This window comes from Microtus pennsylvanicus, chromosome 15 (genome assembly GCF_037038515.1).
Source record: "Microtus pennsylvanicus isolate mMicPen1 chromosome 15, mMicPen1.hap1, whole genome shotgun sequence".
Lineage (NCBI taxonomy): Eukaryota > Metazoa > Chordata > Mammalia > Rodentia > Cricetidae > Microtus > Microtus pennsylvanicus.
Window position 1 is genome coordinate 32,425,320 of NC_134593.1, and position 26,605 is coordinate 32,451,924.

The window sequence follows — 26,605 nt, forward strand, 5'->3', positions numbered from 1 at the left end:
TGGCTTTGCGATGTTTATATTCCATTGCACAGATGTGGGCTATACAAATCAGTAACGTGAGTCGTTTCTTAAATTCCAAACATTTCTCTAAAATCTTAGTACAGCAGAGGGCTAGGATATTAAACATCAGGCTGACATAATCCTCTAAAGTAGTTAAATGCAACACCAAAAATACTGCACATTTTAATTAAAGGAATATGTATCAGAGGGTGGGCTCCAGTGCTAACAACTAGGGAGCAGGGCTGGTAGCATCTACAAGTCAAGTCGCTGTGGTCATCTTAACATATGCAAGTGACTATTTTTTAGGTAACCCTTCCTCTTGGAAGTGCAGAAGTAACACATGAAAATCCAGATAAATGAAATTATTCTTAGAATGTAAGCTCTATGGAGAAGCAAATCTTACCTAGGACCCCGCACATTCGCTAACTCAAATGTCAAAGACACCACGCTAACAAAAAAGAAAAGGTTTGGTTTTGTTTGTTTGTTTTTTTTAAGATAATGGTTTTAATTGAATTAAATGAGATGAAAAGACAGTGAAGCCCTGTTTGCTACTTACACGAAAAGAAGATTTTAAAAAATAATCACTGCACAAAATACAAGGGAGGCTCTGCTGCGGCATTAAAGGTCTCCCCACGCTTTGACTGCTCAAGAACAAATTGAAGTTTCCACAACAAATTTGTTCTCGAAATGCCGAATGTTGAAACAGTCACTGGCTTCGCGCTTCTGAATACCTGTTTGGGAAGGCAAAGGGTTTTATTGGTCAAGGTTCTGGTCCTTTAGTGCTAACTATTCACAGTAATCCTCAGCCGCTCTTTAGACATGAAGAAGTATGCCACACTCTATCCATCCCAAAATTTCTGTACTGTATGTAAGTTGTTCTTCCCTGCGTCTTTTCATACATCATAGCAACCAGTAACGGAGCTTTACGAACTGCTTACTGGTGTATGAGCTCCAAGATTTGGGAGATGTTCTAGCTATGTATGGTGCACTCACACGTCCGTGTGTGCCTGCTGCTGAACTGCACAGCAGGACGGACAAACATCCTTCTATCAAATTGGCTTTAGAAAATTATAAACCAGGATAGTAACTTGCATGTAAGAAATGAAGGGGTGAGTTTCAGATGACTGATCTGCCTGAGGTGAGAACGCTGTCATTCCAAGTATGAGAAATGGCCAGAGAAGCTTGTTACAGGGGGACACCTTCCCCGAGACATCAGACTGCGGAGTCCCTGATGTCTCTGTACCGTCACACACACTTTAGTTCTGCACTGGTAATGGGCACACGCTGCTACTCTCACACTCAGGGGAAAAACAAGGTTAAGGGACTGGGCAACGCGGCATGGTGGGTGTCAGTGCTCTCGACTCCTCACCCACGTTCTTCCCAAGTCACCTGGCTATGGCTGTCCTCAGGATGAGCCCAAAGGAGATGGCCCAGGGAGAATTCAAATCCCTGAGAAGCCAAGTGAAAGGCTGAAGAGAGACCTCTGGATTCTGAGACCTCCTCTTTCCTGTGCCTGGGCCATGGTGGGAATGCAGGGTCAAAGGTGACTTTTCTACATTCAAGTTGAGGGGCGGGCATCTCCAGGCAATGACATTCATGTTGACTGACTATCTAGAGGTGGTGGTTCTAGGATTAGGACTATTCTAAGTCATGGAAATACTAACCAAATGAGACACAGTATCCTACAGCAGAAGGTCACCCACAATGCCCACATGCCATAGGAACCATCAGATTGTCCTTACCTCTAATACTTTCTCGGCGCTGCAGCTTGTAGGTTTCCTTGTCGTGACACAGTCGATAGATGAAGAAGCCCAGGTGCTCCACGTTTTCGATGCGGTCGGTAATCACCATGTGCTCGTGAATAAGGTACGACTGGGGCAAGTAGGTTCCAGCCTACAGCGGGAAAATGGGACACGGAACTTTCAAGACACACACTGAGCGAATGGCAAAGGCAGGCTCATATGACAGCGTGTCAGGGACCGCTTTCTGGAGTTGCTTCTCTCCTTCCACTACGGGTTTTATGGCTTGCCCTCACGCCGTCAGGCTCGTATAGCAAGCCCTCTTTCCTGCAGAGCTTTCTCCAGTCTAATTTTCAATGTTTTTCCATTTTTTTTCTTCTCACCTCCCACCCCCACCCCCGTTTTTTCAGGACAGGGTTTCTCTGTGTAGCCCTAGCTGTCTTAGAATTCACTCTGCAGACCAGGCTGGCCTCAAATGTACAGAGATCCGCGTGCCTCTGCCTCCTGAGTGCTGGGATTAAAGGTATGCGCCACCACCACACAGCTGAAAATATTGTTTTTAACTTAAACAGAAGAGGAAATGATGCACACACGCGTGTCAGCACTTTGTTAGAAACCCTTGGCTACATCCCAGAAGAGTGCGCTCCAGGAAGGCTAACTTTTCCGAGAGGAATTCCGAGACACGGTAGCCACATCATACCTTGATGTTAATAAGTAGCTCCAGCAGGTTTCTGGGCGGCATAACGATGGATGTGTTCAGAGGGATCACGTAGCACTTGTCCAGGTTAAGGTCCAGGTAAGCAGTGAGTTTCTGGAGAAGAGACACATCTCAGTCAGATCAGTGTGCCTGAGACACACAGCAACTGGGCTCTGAGCATGGAATTGTCAGGTCAGTGTGTGTCAGATATACAGCAACTGGGCTCTAAGCATGGACCGGTCAGGTCAGTGTGCCTGAGAGACACAGCAAGTGGGCTCTGAGCATGGAATGGTCAGGTCAGTGTGTGTCAGATATACAGCAACTGGGCTCTGAGCATGGAACGGTCAGATCAGTGTGAGTCAGAGACACAGCAACTGTGTACCAGCAAGATGGGCTACCTTCAGAACTACGTTTCAGTAAATCAAGAACTGAGTGGGATCAGCAGGCAAGCCAGAGGCAGTGAGGTGTAAGGCCAGGGCTCAGAGGGAAAGGAACCGAAGTCTATTCTTGTCTATCTCATTTGAGACAATGCTTCACTGTGTGGACCAGGCTGGCCTCAAACTTGCGAACCTTTAGTCTCAGCCTCCCCAGTGCTGGGATAAAATGCACACTTTGAGTCACCACCCCCCCACCCCCACCCCCGCCGCCATCCTCTCTCTTAAGTAACAACTAAACCTTAAGTAGTAGAATTTAGCAGGTATTAAAAAATGAAAACTGCAGATATCCCAGCAAGCCTGTCCTCTTTCAACAACCCCGTGCATCAGCTCACCTTGTTAAAGTCATGCACGATGTTGGCAGGGTCGCTGTCTGCAAACTCTGGCACGGGCACGCTGATGAATTCCACCTCGTCCTCCTCAAAGATCTTAATGTTCTCTTCAACTGTCTGGTAGCGAGCGGCTGGGGCATCTGCAGAAGGCTCGTTCAAGATGACGTCATCTTTGATGTACTTGAGTCCGCAGTAGTACACATCATCCGGCTACGGGGTTGAGAACACGGCGTTTGAGCAATTCCGCAGGAGACAGGTCTTTAAATGTGAGCCTCACTTTAGCTGCCACCTCGATCTAAATAGTATTTTGCTTACAAACTCCTACTTTTCGGACGACAAGTCAGACAGTCTAATTACAGAGTTAACACATTCTTTATCAGATTCTGAAGTCGTCTTTTTTTTTTTTTAAAGGCCTTTCAGAGGGAGAAAAGCAGCTGATTTCCTCTTTACTCTTTGTGGTAGATAAAAACAGTAAGAAAGCTTTCTGGTGTCAAGTAAATCTGAAAAAACATACAGACTTTCTTCTACTTGTAGGCCGTTTCTCAGAAAACACATTCAGATGCAAGTCATGTTTTCCTTTCTTTTGTAATAGGATCTCAGGTAGCCCAGGCTGCCCTGTACCTTGCTGTATAGCCAAGGATAACCTTAAACTTTTGATCCTCTAGTTTCTACCATGACTAGTTTATGTGGAGGTGGTGGGATCGCATCCACTCCTTTAGATAAATGTATGTTATACAAATATTTTTATTTAAAGTGTACGTATATAAAGTCTGAGTATGTAACAAAACATTCTGATACCAAAAATTCTCTCTTGACAGGGGAATTGCAGATTATTCTTTTTTGTACCTTATGCTTCCTATAAAACGAAATGCTACATTTAAGAAGATGTAGCCAGGAGTGGTGGTTGGTGCATGCCTATGATTTCAGCACATGCGGTGAAGGCGGAGGGGACAAAAGTTCAATGCCAGACTTGTCTATTTAAAAAATAACAAAAAAAAACCCTATAAATTCAATCACATTTATCAATATGTCTGTCATCTTGAATAAAGATGGTAAGAATTGACATAACCTTTGGAAGAAGACTTCAAAATTTATTTAAAAATCTCATTGACAAACGTTTCTCCCTAGTTTTGAAACTTAAAGGTTTGAAGTAGCCATAGAAGCTTTAAAGTAAATTTCTCCCAAGATTCCTTAAGGCCAAGGATTGGGCAGATGATACTGTAAACCATAATTAAGTGGAATCACTGTCTTGACACACGGAGAGTCCTATGAACACTGAGTTACAGGCAACTTTCCTAAAACTGACGTCAGCATCATCTCTGCAAAGTTACCCAACTCTTCCGCAATCGTGCACTGACCCAAACTGGTTATCCAGTGATGGGTTTGTCAATACTGTAGCTTCTATGTTCATCAAGTGGCAATTCACCATACATCTCTTTGATATCAACTACGGTAGAAAAATCAAAGTCTATTTTGAAAAAAAAAAAACATTCAACAACTTAAACTCATCTGCAGTACCCAGTCATCACTATTCTGCCTTCAGTGATTATGTGTTTCATTCTCTGGCAAAAACATGAGCAATTAAAGGATCCAGACAGACAGTGCATGCTTAGAGCAAGGTAAAGACCACGTTCTGATTCACACTGGAAAGGGTAAAAAAAAAAATCCAGACCAAAAAATAATTCTCCTGGAGCTGGCAAGACTGCATACTGGGTAAAGGTATTTTGCTACCAAACCTAACAATTTGAATTTAATCCCTGGGACACACACGGTAAAAGAGAACTGACTCCCCAAACCATCTCTAACCATGCCCCTCACCCATACACAAATGTAGCAAAAAGAAGTCTAAATATCTTTTTATGATACCTGAAGTGCAAAATACTTGTACAGGTAGGCGCCTCCAAGGATGACACCAGCAAGCATGAAGGCCAGTCCAAAGCACATGCACCAACACCACGCTCTTCTCTGCCCAACTGGGACCACATCCTCCGGGTCCTAGACCAGGAAAAAGAGCAACCAATTAATACACACTCACAGAAGGCCTGGCATTATCAATGATGATAAAGACCAAAAGAATTAAGACTCTGATCAAACCCAACCACGGAATGAGGAAGAGGGGAACCAAGACACGGTGGACACTGGTCCCCAGGGGGACTTCTAGGCAAAAGTGTGTCTTTGTCTTTTTCTCTTTCAATTCCATCTAGTAACAATGTCTTGAGCAGTAATAAAAACAAATCACTATTTCTATTTTCCATACAACTTTTAGTGCTATCTTCTAACATTTGAAATTCAGGAAAGGTAACAACACACAATCTTGTCTTAGATTATTATAAAGTATTATAGTATTGTAAAGGTTGCATTACACAGCTCAGATAGTTCCTAATTGGCTCATTTATAAAATTGCTACCTTTACAAGTAGTTTATTGATTCCATTCCAGATATGAAACCATTCCTCAAGATCTACAGGAAAAGCAAACGGAACACTAGCAAGAGTGATGGGACACCGAAATCCTCTGCATTAGCAGGACAAACTTACTTCTCTAAAATTAATTCTGTAATTCCACCCCTACCTGAATCTCACTTTGATAATGGTTTTCATTTTCTTTTTAAGAATTAGCCTTAAAACCCAACATGGACTACCTCATCATAAAATGGTAGACTTAACCTAGGTCTCTATCACAGCATATCAGCAAGGGAGACAGAAAACTGGATGAGTAATGAGTAAGAACACAGTGTGTCTATCGGCTCAAGGGAGGAGATACGGCTAACATGACGAGCTACTCAGGAATGAAAACTGCGGTTCTATATTTCTGATTATAAATAAGGTAAGAGATCGCATCTGGGTAAAGTCCAGTTCCAGGTTCTGCAGCCAACAGAACAGTGGGAGGTTAGATAGATGCACGCCTTTATGTTGTTGGGACAGGGTCCCCCCATGGAGCCCAAGCTGACCTCAAAGCTGTAGCAATCCTCCTGCCTCTGCCCCCGCCTTTACATTCACAGAACCTTAGAGAATAACAAATAATATTCCACGTCAGGTTCAGACCAAAAGCCATGAAGGGGACTACATTTTAGGCAGTTCTCATCGACGATCGTGCGTGGGTATTTACATTCACGGGTCTACTAAAGTAACATGGGATGGGAGTGACCCTGGGAAAAATTTATACCCTACCAGTGAAAAGTTCTAAGAACTCCAGACAAACAAGGCTTTAGAGACTCTAATAAGAAAGCACACAAGGTCTTCCTGAGCCTGCCCGACAATGTCGCAGGAGACTAAAGTATTCCCAGCATAATTTCTCTCAGGGTGGGGCAAGTGTGGGGGTTGGAATGACAGAAAAACGGTCACTCTTGGCATTTGGGACCAGCTGCTCAGGCAGCCGAGTATACGCACACCCAAGCCTATCTGCCAGGCTCCCTCCTACGAGCACATAAATGAATAGCACAGGACCACGGGTGGATGCCAAGAGGGAATATGTAGTCTCGCTGTCACACGGACACTGAGCTCTCGGGCTTTCTGGTTTATCATTTTAACTACGCAACCAACAATAATTCTGAAAAGAAATTATACATGTCTAATACGTTTAGACAGCAGTTGTATTAGACACCAGGAAAACAGACTCTGCCAAGAAAAAGATAGGCTGGATCATTCTGGAAAATATGCAAAAAGAGCCAAACAGGATGTGTATACCTAGAATCCTAGCACTTGGGGGTCATGGCCAGTGACTGTCATGAGTTGGAGATCAGCCTATATAGTCAACTCTAGACCAGCCTGATCTGTCATGTAAAAGCCCGTCTCCTGTCTACTCAAGACACAAAATAACATAAATATGGGATCCAATAGGAAAAATTCACAGAGCACGAGACAGGATGAGTTAAGAGGGAGACTTCCAAGGGAAAAATCAGGGCATGGAAGGTCACAGGACAAACACACACATTGCCAGGCAGATGATGTTCCCGGGAAGGAGATGAAGGGTAAAGAATGAACACAACACACACAGGACACTGTGATACACAACACACACAGGACACTGTGATACACACAATACATACAGGACACTGTGATACACAATACACACAGGACACTGTGATACACAATACACACAGGACACTGTGATACACACAATACACACAGGACACTGTGATACACACAATACATACAGGACACTGATACACAATACACACAGAACACTGTGATACACAATACACACAGGACACTGTGATACACAATACACACAGGACACTGTGATACACAATACACACAGGACACTGTGATACACACAATACACACAGAACACTGTGATACACAATACACACAGGACACTGATACACAATACACACAGGACACTGTGATACACACAATACACACAGGACACTGTGATACACAATACACACAGGACACTGTGATACACAATACACACAGGACACTGTGATACACAATACACACAGGACACTGTGATACACAATACACACAGGACACTGTGATACACACAATACACACAGAACACTGTGATACACAATACACACAGGACACTGTGATACACAACACACACAGGACACTGTGATACACACAATACACACAGAACACTGTGATACACAATACACACAGGACACTGATACACAATACACACAGGACACTGTGATACACACAATACATATAGGACACTGTGATACACAATACACACAGGACACTGTGATACACACAATATATACAGGACACTGTGATACACACAATACACACAGGACACTGTGATACACAATACACACAGGACACTGTGATACACAATACACACAGGACACTGTGATACACACAATACACACAGGACACTGTGATACACAATACACACAGGACACTGATACACAATACACACAGGACACTGTGATACACACAATACATACAGGACACTGTGATACACAATACACACAGGACACTGCCAGGGACCCTAGGATGAAGAGAAGTACTGGGGCAGGCCACAGAGGGCCTAGGGATGGAGCTGTTCCTAAGTTATTTTAAAAAATCATTCTAGGACAACAGAAGAGACTGATTTGTTCAAGAACGCCACCTTAAAACACTTAAAACAAAAGTTACTCAGCACCTGAAACACAGCTTGAGAACAAAGCAGCAACAAGAGTCAGTTTCGGTAGCTACATTACAGACCCAAGTCCATAACCACCGGAACCTCCTAACAGCTCCGCCATCTTCAAAGCCTGATCTGTTTCCTCTGAATCGCTTAGTCACTTGCTTTCCTGCGTTAGAAATTCACGTAGAGATCTAATCTTGCTCCTAGGCGAGACAGTTCCTGTGTTTATGCGTGTTCATTTTGCATTCCTGGAACCTCTAAGCCACGCTTGGCACTCAGTTAATAACATGCATATAATTGATGACTGGATGAAGAAAGAGCTTGGCTGTTTAACTTTTCATGATTCACAGAAGTTGTGTCAGCAGCCAGAAAGATAAGGGAGGGGACACCACCATCATCTACGATGCCCAGCGAACTGGCTATCCAGTGAGCGGCCGCACTTAACCCAACGTCGGTTAAGGCCGGCCACGTGGAACATACTGGGCGAGATCCCGTAAGAAATGTGATGTTTCGTACGGTCAGCCGATCATGAATTAAAACAGGTGTGGAAGACATGATGGCCTGCCCACATTACAGTCTGTGTTACAGAGCAAGCGGAAAGCACTTTCAAGATTAAAGTTATTAAGTTGGGTCTGGTGGCTGAGGCTGGAGATCTGCCACAAACTCAAGGCTAACCTGGGCTACATAGTGTGTTCCAAGTCAGCCAGAACTACAGTGTCAAAAAATAAAATTAAAAATACAGGAAAAAAAAACAACAATAAAACCTCAGAGAGCAAACCCCGTACCTATTGGTTTACTAAAACTCACACGTTAGCCTTCTTAGTCAGGAGTACAAAGATGTTCATTATTAAAGCTCAGCCCGCTTCTACTCAGTGCGGTACCTGACATCCCAGCCAGTACACAGATGACAATACGCACAGGGTGAGAAAAAAGGAAATTGTAAAATAAATAAATAAAAATCAAATTACTAAAGATCAATTATAAAACATCATCTGTTAAGCCTATAATCCTGGCACCTGGGAAGCAGAAGCAAAAGGATCAAAAGTTCAAGATACAGCTGTGCAAGACGGCTGGGTGCTTACGAGTCGCACTGTCCTTGCCAGGGAGATAGCTGGGTGCTTAGGAGCCGTCCTGCTTATGCCAGGGAGCCCACATCACATCAGGTGGCTCGCAAGCACCTTGTAACTCTACCTCCCGGGATCCACCACTTCTTACGAACTGGAGATCCACATGTGGTTCATGTGCCTTCACAGGCGCGTGCACACACAAAATTAAAAAACATTTGAAAAAAATAACAAGTAAATTCAAGTAATTTTCCCAATTTTAAGAATGCCTAGGTTTCACGAGAACCTGCTTCCAAATACCAAAAAGAAAATAAATCACCTGTTAAATACCTATTTATAACATCGTTATTCAAACTTGTCCCAAACTAAAGCCAACCCAAATATTCATTAACCGGTAAGTAAATTTCCATTGATCACATCCACATTAGGGACCGAACAGCAGAGGCCCTGTATTTTGTGTGCATCTCAACAGTTTATGATTTAAAGAAGAGAAGCCCATCCCCCACGTTCTCGGGAGTGTTCTTCCTCTTAACCCTAGCGCTTAAAACCTGCACTAGAAAGCTCTTCAAAACCTCCCAAGTCTGCTTCAAACAAGGAAAAGAAGAAAGCTCACTAACAAGCAAGCTGTTCATGGGGGTACGGCATCGACTCTACTTGGCCTGATTTAACTGAAGTCACAGATTCCCTCCCTGCACGGCACTGTAACTGGTGCACCTCAACTATGCCGAGAACTCCCGCAGGTCCTACATAATCACCACCTCCTCAGGCCTCCTCCATGTCAGGACAGTAGCCCAGTTTACAGAGAAAGAACGCAAGCACACCCGGGCCTACTCCCATCCTCAGCGACAGAAAGAAATGGCCAAGGCTTTCAACTCAGCTACTCAGGAGGCTGAGGGACACAGGCTGCGGTCAGAGGGCAGCCTGGACAACTTAAATTAGACACACACACACAGAGACTAGGACCCAGTGTGGCAGAGTGGCTGACCCACGAAGACCCAGGTTCACTCTCCAATACATAGACATGGCTCCGTAGTCTCTCTCAGGTACCACAATATTTTCTGGTTGGAATAAATCCTACCAGACAGTAAGGCAAGATTACTTAACTATATCTTAAGAGAAATGAAGGCTAAATTGTGTTTTACTTCCATCAGTTATGAATTAGGTCACCTCAATCAGTTCCCTAAGAGGCCTCAATAAAAGGGCTTCATAAAACGTAGGGCTTATTTTTTTTTTAAATTCTGTTTCAAAGTAACAAGCACTTCACATTCTTTGATGCTTCCATTTGAGCCTTATTTACATAATGAATGGAACACAGAGTGTTTTAAACTATGTTTTCCAAAGCCCTTCAAATAGCATCTTGCGGCAGTGTCTTAGTGCTAAGAACGACAAGGCCAGGCTAGGATGTAGGTGAGTGGGGAGGACGCTTTTCCAGCAGAGTGAATCCCTCGGGCTTGAGCTTCAGCATCACTTGCATGAAACCAGGGGTGGTGGGTATCAGTGACTACGCCCTGAGGATGCAGAGGCAGGAGCAGAACTTCAAGGTCATCTTTAGCTACAGAGGGAGCTAACACAATAGACCCTGTCTCAGTAAATAAATAGATAAATAAAATGTTGCAGAGGCAGCCTGAGGGTGAGGAGACTGCGGCATAAAAATACAAAGTATAAAAATAAGACAGACTAGGGGAAAGAAAAAAATAGAGAAAAGAATTAATATATTTAGTTCAAAATAGCATGAGCTACTGAACATATAAATAGATTACTAGATTTTTAAATATGCTGGGCTAATATAGGTATATATTAACAATCCAAAGGAACCCCTTGGAGAAGATCTGGGGGGGGTCGGGGTTTCTTCCTTGGAGTTCCTCCTGGTCTTGGGAATTCTTTCCCCACTTTTTCAGAAGAAATCTACATTTGCTCTGCTTGAAAGAAAATAAAAAGATTTTGACATTTCCTTGCATGCAAAGCAAAAAGAGAACTAGAAACTGGGTGTGTGGCTCAGCTCTCCGCACCTGCCTGCTCTGTTCAAGGTGTGGGCTCAACCCGCCCCTTCACTAATTCCAGGCCACGCTGCACCTGGAGATTACCACGTCAGAGATTTTCCCCTTCACAGGTGCCATCACGACTCATCAAGTCAGTCCCCTTGATCCCGGAAAGTTATATTGTGAGATATTTACTGTATACATTTTAACCTGGCTCATAAAACTCCTATGGAAACTTGATTGTTGTGCCATTACTATGTTCTTCCCAGATTCATTGTAATTGGAAATACTTTCTACAATAAATAGTAGTTTTAAGTATGGAAAAAAAGGGAGTTTTGAACTGTTTTTCTTTTTTCCTCTTGGTAGTAGGAACTGTACCTAAAGTCATCCCTCTAGAAAAGCGCTCTGTGTCTCCAGCTCATTTTTCTTATAAAACTTTTGATTTTGAGGGAAGCTCTCACTGAGCTGTCCAGGCAACCCTTGAGCCTGTGGCAGTCACAACCAGGATTACTGGCACGTGCCACCAGGCCTGCAGCACTCTGGGCTTTAGAGGATGGGAGATGCTCTGCTTACCTGCCTCCATGTTAGCTACTCTTCTCAGTAGAGAAGCGTCAAACACACACCTCGTGATCTGCCCACCATCAATAACATCATTACCAAGAGCATCTGAGGAAAAAGAGGCCGAACCTCAGGCTGCGAGCTAACGTCTATAAAGGGCAACACACGTTTGCCTGCTTTCTCTCCTCTGCATTGCCATCTGTACATAAATCATGTTTCCCAATTTGTTTTTCCTACAGGACTGTCATTATCTCCATTACTGACAAAGTCCACACAGGCATGTTTATTACCTTTGACACATAAACAGGAAGCAGCCTCCCAGGGCTGGGCATGCGCTGAGAGAAACAGAGAGAGAACAGCTCTTCGCATTCAAGGGCCATAGTTCACAGTGGCCTCCGCCAAGTTAATTAGTATTGAGCTGAAATTAGGAGGCCCAGCTCCGTGTTGGTCGGGAGTTATCGAATTGGTCTATATTTAGAACGGGGGAGGGTAGAAGGAGCACTTTGAGTGTCAGTGCTGACGTCGACAATACTGCTGCTCACAGAAAGAGAAACAACCGTTTAAGCTATTGTGTAACCGCCTAGAGAAATATATAAAATCCGAACCAAATTATAAAATGAGTTAGCAAGCAGGTCAGAATTACGAGAAAAATTCAGTAAGGCTGTAAAATTACTGCCTTTGGTGCAGGAGTATTTTCAGTCAATTCTGTATCATTAGGGCAAAGCAGGTATCTGACGAAAAGTAAAATACTATTGAGTATTAATTTATGAGTAACCTAAAATCTATCCTTTTCTCATGCTTTGCCATTGCTTAAAAGATGACCATCATTTCTCTAGTATTTATTCTCTCTGCTTTCTAAACTTTACCACGGATAGCTTATGAAGCAAATTTTCGTCGCCTTTCCAGCTCATGTGCTTAGTTAGAAAGTAAGGAGTAATGACTGGCAGGTGTTTTGTAAGCAACATCGCATGCAAGTTTTATCTGTTGTTAGTGAAACAGCCTCTACTGGGGACGATCAGCTGGCAGAGACAGGCTTCTCCCTCCCACCAGAACCTGACTGTTCCGAATGACAGCCATCCTCCTAACACCCTCACGCAGTCACAGATGGTTCACAACTACCTAATCCACCACCATGAAACCCAGAGTCAAGACTGGAAAAAAAGAACCAAGCCTGCCCCCGACTCACATTTTGTATGAAGGTTGGGTTTTAATAAGCACAGTAATTTTATATATTTATATTAAAACGTAAGCAATTCTATTTGATAGGCAGAACCTTTGGCAATTCTAAGTGTACCCTTTCAAAAAATATAAAATTAATTTTATTCCTACTTACTGGATTACTGCAAGACTGGGAGTAAAAAACTCAGGGCCTGATCCTCTACCACTGGCCTACACCACAGATCCATACGAAATAAATGGGAACATTTACAGACATCCTCCATCCGAGTATGAAAATCTGAACGCTAACACAATGACTAGCTGGGCACGAGGTACATCTCTACATCTCCATACAACGCCAGCCCCTGGGAGCCTGAGAGCAAGGGGACCTTGAATTTGAAGAGAGCCTGCCACACACGGCAAGGTAAAAATATGTCCCGAGTCCAAGGCAGCCAATCTCAGTGTCCTGAGAGCAGACACACTGCCCTCTCCACGGTGGTCAGGTAAGAAGCACCTTGACTCAATGGCTCAGCTGTCTGCACTGAGCGCAGACATCACTGGTAACGGTGGAGGTGCTGTGTGTTAGCTTGGGACTGTGATGGCAGCCCTCAGGAAGATCGGAAATTCAAGAGAATCCTCCACTACACAGCTGGATTTGAGGTCAGTCTGGGCCTTGACCAGAAACCCAAAAATAAATCAATAAATTTAAAATAAAGTGAAAATTCAGTGCAAGTATTTGATCTTGGCTCCTCATTCTACCATGCTTCTGGGACCCAGGGGTCTCATTTCCCTGTGGAAGCAGGGCTGGCGGTCCTGAACCTGCTGTCAATCTGTAGGACTTTACTGATCATCAGGTTATACAGGCTAGTTTATGTGTGACCACTAAAAGTACACACACAGGGGGGAAAACAATAAAGGACAATATTTAGGTTACCACATTTGAAAACAAATCATAAAAAGCCAAGATATAAATGAAAGGCTAGGTGTGGAAGCAGAGGCAGAAGGATCACTCCAAGTTCAGGGCCAGCCTTGGGCTACACAGCAAGTTCTAGTCAAGCCAGGGCTACACTTTTAGACACACACACACAAAAAAAAAAAAAAAAGAAGAAGAAGAAAAGAAAAAGAAAAAAAAGTGAAAAGTATTCACTGCAAAGGGAAATTCAGTCAGGGCAGTAAAGGTGTAACACAAAATCCCAACATCGGTAGTGAGCCATCTCAGAATTACTCCTGAGGTCAGCAGTCTTGGCTCTTTGGAGAAGCCATCAGAGAACGAGGGTTCATTTTTCTAGGTCATCTTGTCAGGTCTTAAATTAGTGCCAATAATCCAGACGGTTTCCATTATTATCCATTATTAATTATCATTAGGCCTATTGTTACTGCAAAGGGAATATTCTAACTGAACTTTCAAAAGCTAGGGTGATGGCAGAGTTGAAAGTCCTAATATTGATTTTCAGCTAAGGTTTATCTTCTGAAAACTCAATGGGGCGACGGTAAAGACAGAGCGAGCGAGCGACCTTTCAGCTACACAGAAGGGAAGCGCTGGACAGCAGAGGGAACATACCAAAGCCTGAGCAGAAGAGCCTCAGGCATCTGCAGAGGGAACACAGACAGCCCGGAAGGAAATGCACGGAGAAGCAGACACCAGAGCGCCAGCAGACCAGGAGACGTGGCCAGTGTTCCCCAGCACCTGGGAACCACAGCTGATGTAGAATTTGATACTAGATGATACCGGACACCAGACTACCAATGGAATGAGAGGGTCAGGTGGGAATGTTCGTGCCTGCAATCCCAGCGCTAGAGAAACTAAGACAAGATCGGAGTGAGTGTAAGGATAAGGCAAGTGACGATCCATCATTCTGGGCCAGCCTAAGCTATAGAAAGAGATAACCTCAGAAGAAAAGGAAGGAAGTGAGGCAGAGAGGGAGAGGAAGAAAGATGGGCATACTCAGATATGCAAGGCTTTACAAGTTCTTAATCACAGACTTAAAAAAAATATCCAATGCATAGAAGCAAAGTCAACCTGGAATGACTGACTCTCCAGTGGGCCAGAAGATACAGAAAGCAACTAGAATACTGTCAGCGATGAGCCTCCAAACACTACATAGAAAATGAAGCCACGTTCTCTCCAGTTTCAAGGAACAATGATCAAATCTTGACAGAGAGAAAATATGTTAGGACTGAAAAGATAGCCTGATGGTTAGGAGCACTGACTGTTCTTCCAAAGGACCCAGGTTCAATTCCCAGCACCCACATGGTAGCTCACAACTGTCTGTAACTCATCCATGAGATACACAGACATAAGCAGGCAAAATACCAACACACATAAAAGTTTCTTTGAAAAAAGAAAAAAGGTTTTCTACAGGAAAGGAAGTACAATGGAAGCGAACACCCTACTCTGGCAGTGTACCAGACAGTGCTTGTCAAGAACAATAAGAGCACTGGCTATCAACTTAGCAAGAAGTTACTATGTATACCAAGACAACAGATTTCCCTTAGAGTGGAAAAAAACACACACACACACACTACCTACATCCACCTTTCATTTGGATACTGCCAGTGAGTACGTATTAAAACCAGAAAAACTAAAAACAAACTTTTGGAAATAACATGAGAGAGCAGAATAAGCAAGTGTTTGTAGTCACTGTTACCCAAATGTGGTCCAGAACCCCCTCAGAGAGCCACAGCCCTATCACTAAGCTGTGATGTTTTCACTTTCACTTCACAGTGGGCAGCAGTTTTCCACAAGCCAAACGTGACATCGTAGCCAACAGCACCGTGCAGATTCCCGCCATCTCCTGTCAGATCGCTCACTGCCCAGTGCACAACTTAAGTATTTATTTATTTATTATGTATACAATACTCTGCCTGCGTGTATGTCTGCAGGCCAGAAGAGGGCACCAGATCTCACTACAGATGGTTGTGAGCCACCATGTGGCCGCCGGGAACCGAACTCAGGACCTCTGGAAGAGCAGGCAAAGCCTTCAACCACTGAGCCATCTCTCCAGGCCTTGGGGGCCTACTCTTAAAACTGTTAAGAGTTGTTTAGAAACGTGGGTGACTCACAAATGGCTGTCTATGCTGACGTAAGAGGACTAAGCATTCTGCCTTCTTTCTGATAGAGTAAATTTTAATCTCTTTATATACAGCCTGTAGAATGCAAAAATTCCTTGGGTTAAGGAACGATTTTTAACTCTTACTCAAGAGGCTCTGAGACTAAAATGTTGGAGAACCCCTGACTCAGAGAAATGTGGGGCTCAGATCACCATGGAGAGCTGGGCAGTGTTGCAGCGTGAAGTGACCAGCGTGTGCTCTGCTGGGTGAAGCCACGAAGAGTGGCCTCGTGGCCAAACTGTAAGACGAGACCAGAAGTGGTTAAGGAGGGAACATAATTGCTTCTGATTAATCTAAGGACTCTGACATTACAGGAGTGATTGTCTCTATGGGGAGAAGACATAGTGTAAAAGAAAATAATTTTTCCAGTTGGTGGCAAAATTCTTTCCACACCTAGGGTGTTATACTTCAGGTGTTCCACACCTAGGGTGTTACATTTAAAATGATCTGTCCCTCAAGAACATAAATTCTGCTATGCGTACCTGCACCACAGCCTCTAGAATGCGTTCCTGTAAGCTACTGCAGGCCTACTGACATTTTAAAACTAAATTTTATTGGCACCTATTATGTACTAGATAAATATACATTTTTAACCCTAATGGTTTTTATGTTGATGGAATCTAGACCAATACAAATGTCAGTACTGTCCTACAAAACTGGCATGAGGCGGGAAATACAGAACAACATCACAGAAGTAACATTCCCAAGTAGGACTGGCTGCCGGGGTAGGAGCGTGACTTCTGAGTCCAATACTCACTGTGCTGCTGATGGGAACAGATCCAGAGACCTGATGTGATGCATCAACACAGCATATGAGACATCAAGGCAAGATTCAAACCTGACCGCAATACTAGAGTTCCCACAGCTGAACTGAACTGATGTCCGAACTGTATCCCTAGCCCCATTTATTGAGAGAGGAATGTCATTTTTTAATTCTTTTTCCTAATCATTAGAAAATGTGGGATTCTGTCTATTTCCCATGCCACACCTGAACACAAGAGCCGGACTTTGCTAGCTTTGCTTTCCACATGAAAGGAGATTATAAAACGGTGCCCATGTCAAGCCATTAGTGTTTCTAGCCAAATTACTGTATGAATTTATATGAAAACGCTCATTTGCCTGTAAACTGTGGTATTACAGGGTATTACAGGAGTAGCTCAGGGGTACAAGTATGGACTTACTCTGCGGGTCTTATAACCAAGAAATAATGGTATTACAGGGTATTATGAGGAGCAGCTCAGGGCTGGAGTGTGGGTTTACTCTGTGGGTCCTGTAACCAAGAGATAACTACCACCACCAGAAGGAGTAGCAACAGTCGACCTGACTTTTAAAAATGAAAACCAAAGACCGTCTAACTTGCTTACTATGCAAAACCTTCAGCTTCATCAGTTCACCTTCCTGGGCTACCCCGTCTTTAGCATGCCTAGCCCTGCTCTGGCTAAAACTGGTGGGACTGGGGACTTTTCCATACCACCCAAAAAGTAAATGCCAAGAAAAACTAAGCAAGGAACAATGACCATCTCTCAAAGCCACCTTCCCTAGTCTAACAGGGGAGCTTTTGGATACTGTGGTGACCTAAAGCAATTTAATTAACAATGAGAATAGCCTAGGCATGGCTAGGCATGGTGGTGCATGCCTGTAATCCTAGAACCTAGAGACAGAGGCAGGAAGACAGACACGGGTTTGGTGCCAGTCTGGTCTACATAGTACATTTCAAGCTAGCCTGCATTACTGAGCAAGACCTAATCTCAGAAAACATAGGGAGAGGAGAGGGCAAGAGAGACAAAGAGTAAGAAATATAGCTATTTGGGTTTTTTATGGTAATTGATTTTTAACTAGGTACAATAGCTCAAGACTGATGTCAAGGCACCCAGGAGGCCAAGGCAGGAAGAAGGGAGTGAGTTCCCAGTCAGGCTGGGTTATAGTCCTGTGTCAGCCTACTTTACAGGGTGAGATTTATCTCTAAAACTTTTAAATATTGCTATCACATTTAAGAAAAAATTAAGATTTAAGCTTTATACTCACTATGAAAACTTAAATTTCTTAAATAAATCTTAATTTCTAAAAATAATTTGGCCCTAAAAGTAAAAGATTCGGAGCCAGGTGTGATAGCACACGCCTTTAATTTCCACACTCGGGGTACAGAGTCAGGCAGATAGCTGCGAGTTTTGAGGTCAGCCTGGCCTACATAGTGAGTTCCAAGGGAGCCAAAGCTGCCATAGTGTGGTCTTGTTCCCCCCCTCAAAAAAAAGCAAGTAGAAAAAAGTTTGAATATTTGAGTACTAAAAATCCACCAAAGCCCATTCCTGAAGATATGGAATTCAACTACCTTGTTGAATACCTGTGTAAACAAAAATGTTCATATGAGTATTTCAAATTCGCACCTGACTCTCTTAGCACTTTTCAGCCTGAGGCAGGAGGGTAGCTATAGGTTCTGGGCCAGCCTGGGCAACAACAGTGAAGTTCTATTTCAAAAGACAAAAAAAAAAAAAACAAAACCACAACACACACACACACACACAAAAATAAACTGAGCTTCTAATGCCATGCATACTGTCTCCAATAAACTTGAGATGTAACTTAAAATTGCTAGCATTAATAAACCAGACTATAAATTTATTTCAACATTAACCTCTCTTCAGTCATATTTATAATGAGATCAAAGTTTTGAATCCGTCCAGGCACCCTGTGAGCATCCGTGACCGAGACAGTGAGCGCAAAGGCAGGCGACTCCTGCCAGCCCTAGAGGGGTCATTCCCGTAACTCAATTCAATCTTTCCTGTTTAGGACTAGGATGTCTATTCAGTCAACTTTGTCCTAGAACAGGATGACTATTGCGACACTTCACAGCCCTTTTTTTTTCTCCTCAACTCAAAGTACAGACTTTAAAAAAAAAAATCAGCAATCCTTTAAATGTTCACTCGATGACTTAAGCACACATGAGCTTAAGGCTTGTGAGACTACGGATCCACATACAGGAGGACGTGGGAACCACAACGAAGTAATGGCTTTTTCCTCAGTGCTTTCTGTTTCAGTGATTTTTAAAGGTAACACACCAAGTAATGAAATTCATTCTGTTAAGTGGAAAGTTTTAAAATGATGTCCTTAGGGTGACTTCTGCCACGCCATCCGAGGCCTTGACCTTTCTGCTGTCTTGTAAAGGACTATCACTTGAGGCTCCCTGCAGTGCAGTGAGAGCCTGGGACAGCTTTGTTAACTATTTTCTAAGACATTCAGATAATCATCACCTTGAGACTGAGAGGCGTGAAGTCCCCTATCTTAACAGGTAGTGGCTGTGGCCTGAATCCTTCAGTGGGAAAAGTCCTTAACTCCTCCCTTCAGTCTCCAGGCTCTAATTAAAGTGACATATTTAGGGCTGGAGAAATAGCTCAGGGCGGGGGTGGAAAGCCCTAGTCAAGCTTGTCCAAGGCTCTAGGTTCAATTCCCAGGGCCGCACAAGTGGAACTCTTGCCAAACAGTTAAAAGAGAGCACATTTACTTTGACCCATTTCTTTCTCCAGGAAGATCTTTACTAGCACGGTGTCATGCAAAGCGATCCAAGAGGCTTTAGTCAAAACACGAATTCAGAAAGCATCTCCTTTTTGAGAAAACAATGCAGCTTTTGAAGTCACTTCAAATATTTGGGTTATGGTTTGATGAAACTGCAATGTCTCAGATTACCGCCCCGTACATTCCTGTCTGGGCATTAACACACAGGTCAGGCTTCTGCAACACACAATCGACACTTGGAAGATGAACACTGAACACGTTAAACATACCTATATCATAAATGTGTTTGAGATTTTTCTGGTTTAAAAAAAAATACTGCTGTTGACATAAAACTCTTAGGTGGTAGAGTTGAATTTCGTGAGTTCTTAGAGGTTTGTGATTATGCCAAGCACAACATCCGGCCTTCTCCAGCAGGAAACCCTTATCCTGGCAGCTAACTTGTCCTTCAACCGTAAAATGACAATGTGCAACCTCACCCACCCTCAACAGCCAGGGTGCCCCCAGCAGAGACGGACAGAGTAACTGATGTCTCCCAGGACAAAACTCTTCCCTTCAGATCTCCATCACGGAGGCCAAGACCTAAAGAACAGAAGTGTTTTACTGGCTCTAGCCAGGCATGATGGTACATGCTTGTCTCAGCACTAAGAACACCTTCCAAGCCAGCCTGATCTACGGCGAGTTCTAGGACAGCCAAGCCTACTCTGCAATAAACTTACACAAAATTATGTTCCTGGGTAATGAGAAGCACTCTGGCTACAGAGAGCCAAGTTCCCAGTCCCTCTACAGATCAACGCCTCTTCCTGCTGTCTTGCATTTTACGTCCTTCCTCTACTCCCTCAAGCCATAAGAATACCAAAACCATCACCACAAACTGAAACCTAAATTATTAAATTGTTCAGTCCTGATTATGAAAAGAGAAAAATCAGAAAGCATGAACTAGGGCCCACTCGGCCATTTGTGACAGCTCAGTCTGCTCTTCACCCCGACACCCGTGATGTCCATTTTTTTTTTGGCTCTGCAAGCAATTTACCTCTTACCATCTATCACAAGCAGCTTGTGAGGCCATTTAATGAAGCAAACGAGGTTTTTGATTTTTTTTTTGAGGGCTGCTACTGAGCAAAGGCTTCATGATTAGGAACTGCAACAAGAACTCCTGCCTACTCCCCTGCTCCACAGCGAGGCGAGCAAGAGTGAGAACCTGCTTTCTTACATAATCCTCCCTTCTATTTAGTTCCTTTTACTTTAGCCACTGCCTCTCAGGACTCAAGGGAGGAATGAAACAAACTCAACAAGGAAAGGAAGACAGGAAACTGTCTTGTGAGCGAGAGGGGGGCACTTGTTTTCTTCTCCCACAATGAAAACAATTGAACTGTAAAAGCAGGGCGGGGAGGGACAGAGGTGCAATCTCAACACTCCAGAAGTGGAGACCAGAGGATCAGGAGTCATCATCAGCTACATACCAAGTTCAAGACCAGCCTGGGCCATGTGAGACCCTGACTCAAACCAAAACCCCAAACAGCAATTTTAATTATTGTAAAAATGCAATTATGTAACCTTAGCATCTTCATATCATTATTTTAAAACTGAAAGAGTCCTTGTGGGCCATCTGGTTCTATCGTCTCATCTTACACAGAGGAAAAGTAAAATTTATGCCTTAAAAAAAAATTCCAACAGTTATTCTGGGACATATTTGGGACTTCTGATATAGGAACAGTATTTTCTTGGTATTTGCACACGTACACAAGTTTTCCAAGGTTCAAAGAAAGCGCTGAGCACAAAAATCAAAGACTCCAGTCTGTATCATAATGTATGCAAATTATTTCAAAATGATCTTGTCACACAAATCATGATACTATGATTCTTGCTCTGCCTGTGCCTCTAAGAGCTTTGTGTCTATGAGAACAGGTCCGGGAAGAAAACACTGTCAACAGGAAAACGTGGAAGAAATAGAACGCCAACTAGTTGGGATAATGTAATCAAAAAACAAACAAACAAAACAGCTGCTGGAATCACAGCTACTGCGAGGCCAGCAGCCACACTGGAGCAGTATAACTTCTTCCAGAAGGTTCTCTGCAGAGAAAGATACAGCAGCAGAAGCCGAGAGCAGCATAAAGTACAGAGAGATAAGTTACATAAGCCAGTGAGGGGCAAGAATGATCAGAATCCTATAGCACCAGGTCGGGGATCCCAGAGGGACAAGCCTCAAGCACAATTAAACAAAACAAAACAAAAAACCTGGTCCATGTTTACTGTGGTCCCTGAGAGTTAAAAGTCTTAAAAAACGCTTTTCTTTTGGAGTTCTGAACCCTAACTAGCCTAGTGTGGTCCCCTTGACTGAAGGAAATGCCCCAGGCTAATCACACTAAGGCTAATTTTGTTTCCAGCCCAGGCGGTCAGACAAGGTGGTTGCCACACAGTCCAGCCCAAAGGAGCACCAGAACATTATGTAATCACTCCGCAACCCTGAAAGGAGATCAGAAGTTCTCTCACAGACGTCTATCCTTAAGGAGGCTTTTGCTTTATCCTTCCTACTTTCATCGTGGATAAATATTGTCACCCCACCCCACATTGAGAAAAGGCTTCCAGCTTTTAGAATACAGAATGGAGAAAGAATTAGTTCTATCTTTTGTATTAATCCATTTGGCTGTGGTTTCTGTGTGGCTGTAAAGGAACGTGATCCCTCACTACTTAATTGCAGGATTTTTCTGTGGACACAGAGATCAGAGAAATTAAGGAATAAAAGCAAAGTACAGAACTAGTTACCTTGGAATAAAAAGTGAATTGTGGTAGGCATATGAGTACTCCTAAAAGCCTGAAAATAAGCCGGGTGGTGGTGGCGCAGGCCTTTAATCCCAGCACTTTGGGAGGCAGAGGCAGGCGGATCTCTGTGATCTGTGAGTTCGAGACCAGCCTGGTCTACAAGAGCTAGTTCCAGGACAGGCTCCAAAAATCACAGAGAAACACTGTCTCGAAAAAGAAAAAAAAAGAAAAAAAAAGCCTGAAAATAAGATCACTTCTTCCATAAACGACACAAGATTTGTCACCAATCTGGCTCAAACCTGCTCAGCAAAGTGAATTCTGATGTCTGTTCAGAGTTTCAAACCTTCACAACCGTGGAATAAAGGACAGAGAAATGACATCACTGAGACTTTAGAGTGGGAAGCATTCTATCTTCAAAACTTAAACATGTACCTATACAATAAATAACATTTAGAGTACATATTTGAAGCTGGGCATGGTTGTGCACACCTGTAATCCCAGCTCTTGGGAGGAAGATGGAGGAGCAGAAGTTCAAGCCCAATTTGAGCCAGATGAGACCCGAGGCTCCACAAACAAGGATACTGACGGGAGGCTGTTGTCACTGGGTACTTGACTACAGACCTGTATAGAGCAAGTGCGCACCTCCCAAGGAGATATAAGGTGGCATGGCAATTTTCACCTGTGAATTCTTCTAACGGGTTTTCAGGACCAAGACTGTTTGCACTGGGTTCAGGAAAACAATACTAAACCCAAAACCTTTAATCCTTTAAGGGAACCAGCTCTCTTTTCCTATCTCAGGGGAAGGCAGTCATTTAAAAATCAACCCGATGTTTGCTTTTAGCTGGGACAGTTCCAGAAAACAAGTACAAGCCGCCCGGATTGCTATTATGTTCTCAAAAATTTTATAGGGCGTTAGTGGCCTGTTCCTTAACAGTAATTTTCATTACATCATAAAAAAAAAAAAAACACCTTAATGATTGTACCAGGGACACAAATGATTGTTTTTAAGTCAAAACTAGAACTACCCAAGTGATAATAGGTATTGAAAAGTATTGATGAAAAATTAAGCAGTAATTACAGTTAGTATCTGTTAAGTATCAAATGCCTGCAGTCTAAAGACTAGGCAGAAGAGAAAAACTTAAGAGACAATTACATTTATATTTAAAAGAACACTGTAAGTCACTTTAAAAGCTAGAATCCAGTGACGGCTTTGCTCACGCTTATTCAGTGTTAACAGAGGATTCAGAAATGAGGGTGGATTTTTGTAGGGACAGGAGCCCTACGTTTAGGTTCCAGGTTTTCACTTATCAGTAGTTCCCACAAAGACGCTGATAACATTTAAAAATCAACTGTTGGTTACATGGGAACAGTCACAATAGCAATTACTTTCACCTGGAATATTTGTTACAATAATAAAATCAACACCCAGAAACGACTCCCAGTATACGGTTGTCCTCTCCCTCTCCAGACCCCAAGGTGAGGTTCACCTGCCCACACTGAAGGCCGTTTGTAGGCAAGGGGGGTTTGTAAAAGAAAAAGCTTTTATAAGATGCTTACAGTAACTGGACTTAGTCCAAAGGCTGTTCAGCCTAGAAACGAAAGTATGAAACAACAGAGGTTTAGGCTTGTTATGATGTCAGCCATTTTAGGCACAGTATTTATACTGGAACAAAGTGCCAAACTCCGTGGTGGCGGCGCCAGTCGCTGTAGATCCCCAGGCGACCAAGCCAGGTGCAAAGCGGCGGGCGCTTGCACACCTGCGCAACTGTCCCCACGGGGGTCTCCACGGCCGAGACCCCGCCCGCTGCACACGCACTACGGAACCCGGGGGCGGAGGGCCGCCCGGGCACCCGTCCCCTCCGAAAGGACCCCACCCGCGACCCCAGCCCAGACCTTGCAATCCACAGCCACGGCATCGGGAGGGATGATGAGCGCCTCCTCACTGCTCTTGGGCTCGTCCTTCTTGGACTCCTTCTGGGCCAGCGCCGAGTTGAACGTCACCTTCACCATGGTGCGGCCTGGGGCGCCCTGCGGGCGGCGGCGACGAAAGCTGGGGTCGCGGGTGGCGGGATCCCGGCTGCGAGTGCAGCCTCGTCGGCCGAGCTCAGGGCGCGACGCTGCGGCGGAGGAACGGACTGCGCGAAAGCAGCGGCGGCTCAGAGCAGCCCGGTTCCCGGCCTCGCAGCTGGGGCACGGGCGCGGGGAGGGGCCCAGAGGGGCGTGGTCCTCGGGGGCGGGGCCTGACGCGGGGCGGGGCCTGGCTCCGTGCCAGACTCTCCCTGGGCTCCCCACCCCACCCCCCAAGCTCAGCGGGAATCCGGCCAGGTTTTGTGGAGGGCGCGTCTGGCTGAGCTAGAACTTGCTGCCCCTCCGGGCTGCCTGGATTTTCCGGTTCTGAATTCCCTTCCAGCTAGTTGACCTCCGGGGGCCCAGTGTTGCAGGTTGATAAGAAAATGAAGGGAACTCTGCTGGTCGGCTGCAGAGGGTAAGTTACCCTCTAAAAGCCCCAGAGTGTCTTCAGTTGTGAGCCCCAAAGGCTGTGGAATTTTCTGTGTGAGAAAATAAACTAAAAACTCCCATTTACTTATTACTTACCAAGCGACCCAGGAGAGCATAGGAATATTTGAAGTGCTGTGTCCTGTTTAACTTATCTCGCACAGACCTCACCCTAAGGCGTTGCCTGACTGACTAAGCTGGTCTTTTCTTCCTCCAGAGGTCAGTGCCAGCCCTGACCAAGTCCTGCCAACCTGGTCCCAATCTAATGACAAGGAGCCCTCGTGGGCGATTTGTATTCCTGAAATCCCACACCAGTCAAAATACAGCAACCATGCTCATTTTTCAAAACAAGCGAAACAAAACAATATGTGCACCAGGCCAATCTGTAATTTGTGAGTGTATTAAGGTTAAGTTATTTTACTTCAAAATAAAGTCTTCGTTGAAGTGGTTTCTCTTGTGGCTGACGGAAGGCACTGGTCCATACTCCTGGGTTTTCAGCTGTGTCCTTTAGTTAAATGGTTGGTCCTCTACCCTTCTGAACACCGTCATCCTTGTTCACTGTGGGCCAGAAGGTTCCTACTGTGTCACGTGCCACTTTTAGCGTAAGTAAACTGCCCTGCAAGGGCAGCCTGGATGGGGAGACTGGCAGGGGGTGCCGGGATTGAGACTTGAGGACTTCTTTTCAGGTGGAAGAACAGCAACGTTTATTTTGCCCCTAGCTAAAGCCTTTTATACCTCTACTGCTTCTGTGGACAAACAGCCGGCCAGGAAGAACACAAACATCCTTGTCAGTTACAGACCACAAGGAAGTTCCGCTGTTGGGGGGTGGGTGAGGGTGGCTGGATCGCAACAGTAAACCTTGAAGAAACAGTTGGGGGGGGGGGGCACTTGGCTCTGTTCAAGGAGGGAACTAAGTTTTCAAGTCTCCATAGAATTCTGGATCACAAATATCTGAGAAAATTGCTCTTGAGAGGTAAATCTAGGGTGAGAAAGAAATCCAGTCTAGACCTTGAGTTTTCTTTGATATTTTGAGATTCCAGGCAGAATAAAATAAGCATGGGAAAGAGCTGTATTCCAGCTCTGACCATCTCCACAGTAGCCTTCTGCATGATTTTTGCTGCAGCTTATTGAAATGCCTTCAAGGGGAGCCACGTGTGCGTAGGGCAACCCTGTGCTGTTCAAAATGCCAGCTGGCTTTTGAAAACTGGAATGTAGCTGGGCGCGATATCAAACATCTTTAGTCCCAGCGCTTTGAAGGCAGACGCAGGTAGGTCTCTGGGAGTTTGAAGCCGGCCTGGTCTCCCTCGCAAGTTCAAGGCCAGCCAAGGCCACATAGACAAAACAGCAACAGCAAAAATGAAAAATAGGATCTAATACCACAGACTCCTGACTCTCTTATTTCATAGGTTTCCCGGGACATTAAAATAGAAGATCAGAGAATACTGAAAGGAAAGCATATAGGACAAAATTATAAGTTACTTGAAACATCTTAATCTCCATTTTTTTAAGATGTATTTATTTTGCGCACATGAATGTTTTCCCTCCATGTGTTTATGTGCGTCATGTACGTGTTTGTGCCTGAGGAAGTCAGAAAAGTGAGTGAGATCCCCTAACACTGGAGTTACAAATGGTGGTGAGCCACCACGTGGGTGCTGGGAACCAACCTCTGGTCCTCTGGAAGAATAACAAGTG

The 26,605-nt window shown here is 44.2% G+C and overlaps 1 protein-coding gene across 1 annotated transcript; it reads right to left on the reverse strand.

The window, feature by feature from the left end:
- Positions 1–24,619, reverse strand: Itm2b (integral membrane protein 2B). The gene is made up of 6 exons (XM_075949091.1): positions 24,311–24,619; positions 5,069–5,197; positions 3,206–3,412; positions 2,440–2,550; positions 1,743–1,893; positions 1–731 (listed from the first exon to the last, which is right to left on the reverse strand). Exons 1-6 carry the CDS (start codon positions 24,425–24,427, stop codon positions 646–648), a joined length of 801 nt encoding a protein of 266 aa, XP_075805206.1. The 5' UTR covers positions 24,428–24,619; the 3' UTR covers positions 1–645.
- Between the last annotated feature and the right edge of the window lie 1,986 nt (positions 24,620–26,605).

Excerpts from the sequence above, each read along its gene's own strand:
- Itm2b (XM_075949091.1), bottom strand. The coding sequence starts at position 24,427 with ATGGTGAAGGTGACGTTCAACTCGGCGCTGGCCCAGAAGGAGTCCAAG. Across the intron at positions 2,551-3,205 it reads TCGTGCATGACTTTAACAAG|AAACTCACTGCTTACCTGGA; the intron begins GTGAGCTGATGC and ends TCTCTTCTCCAG. Across the intron at positions 1,894-2,439 it reads AGCTACTTATTAACATCAAG|GCTGGAACCTACTTGCCCCA; the intron begins GTATGATGTGGC and ends TTCCCGCTGTAG.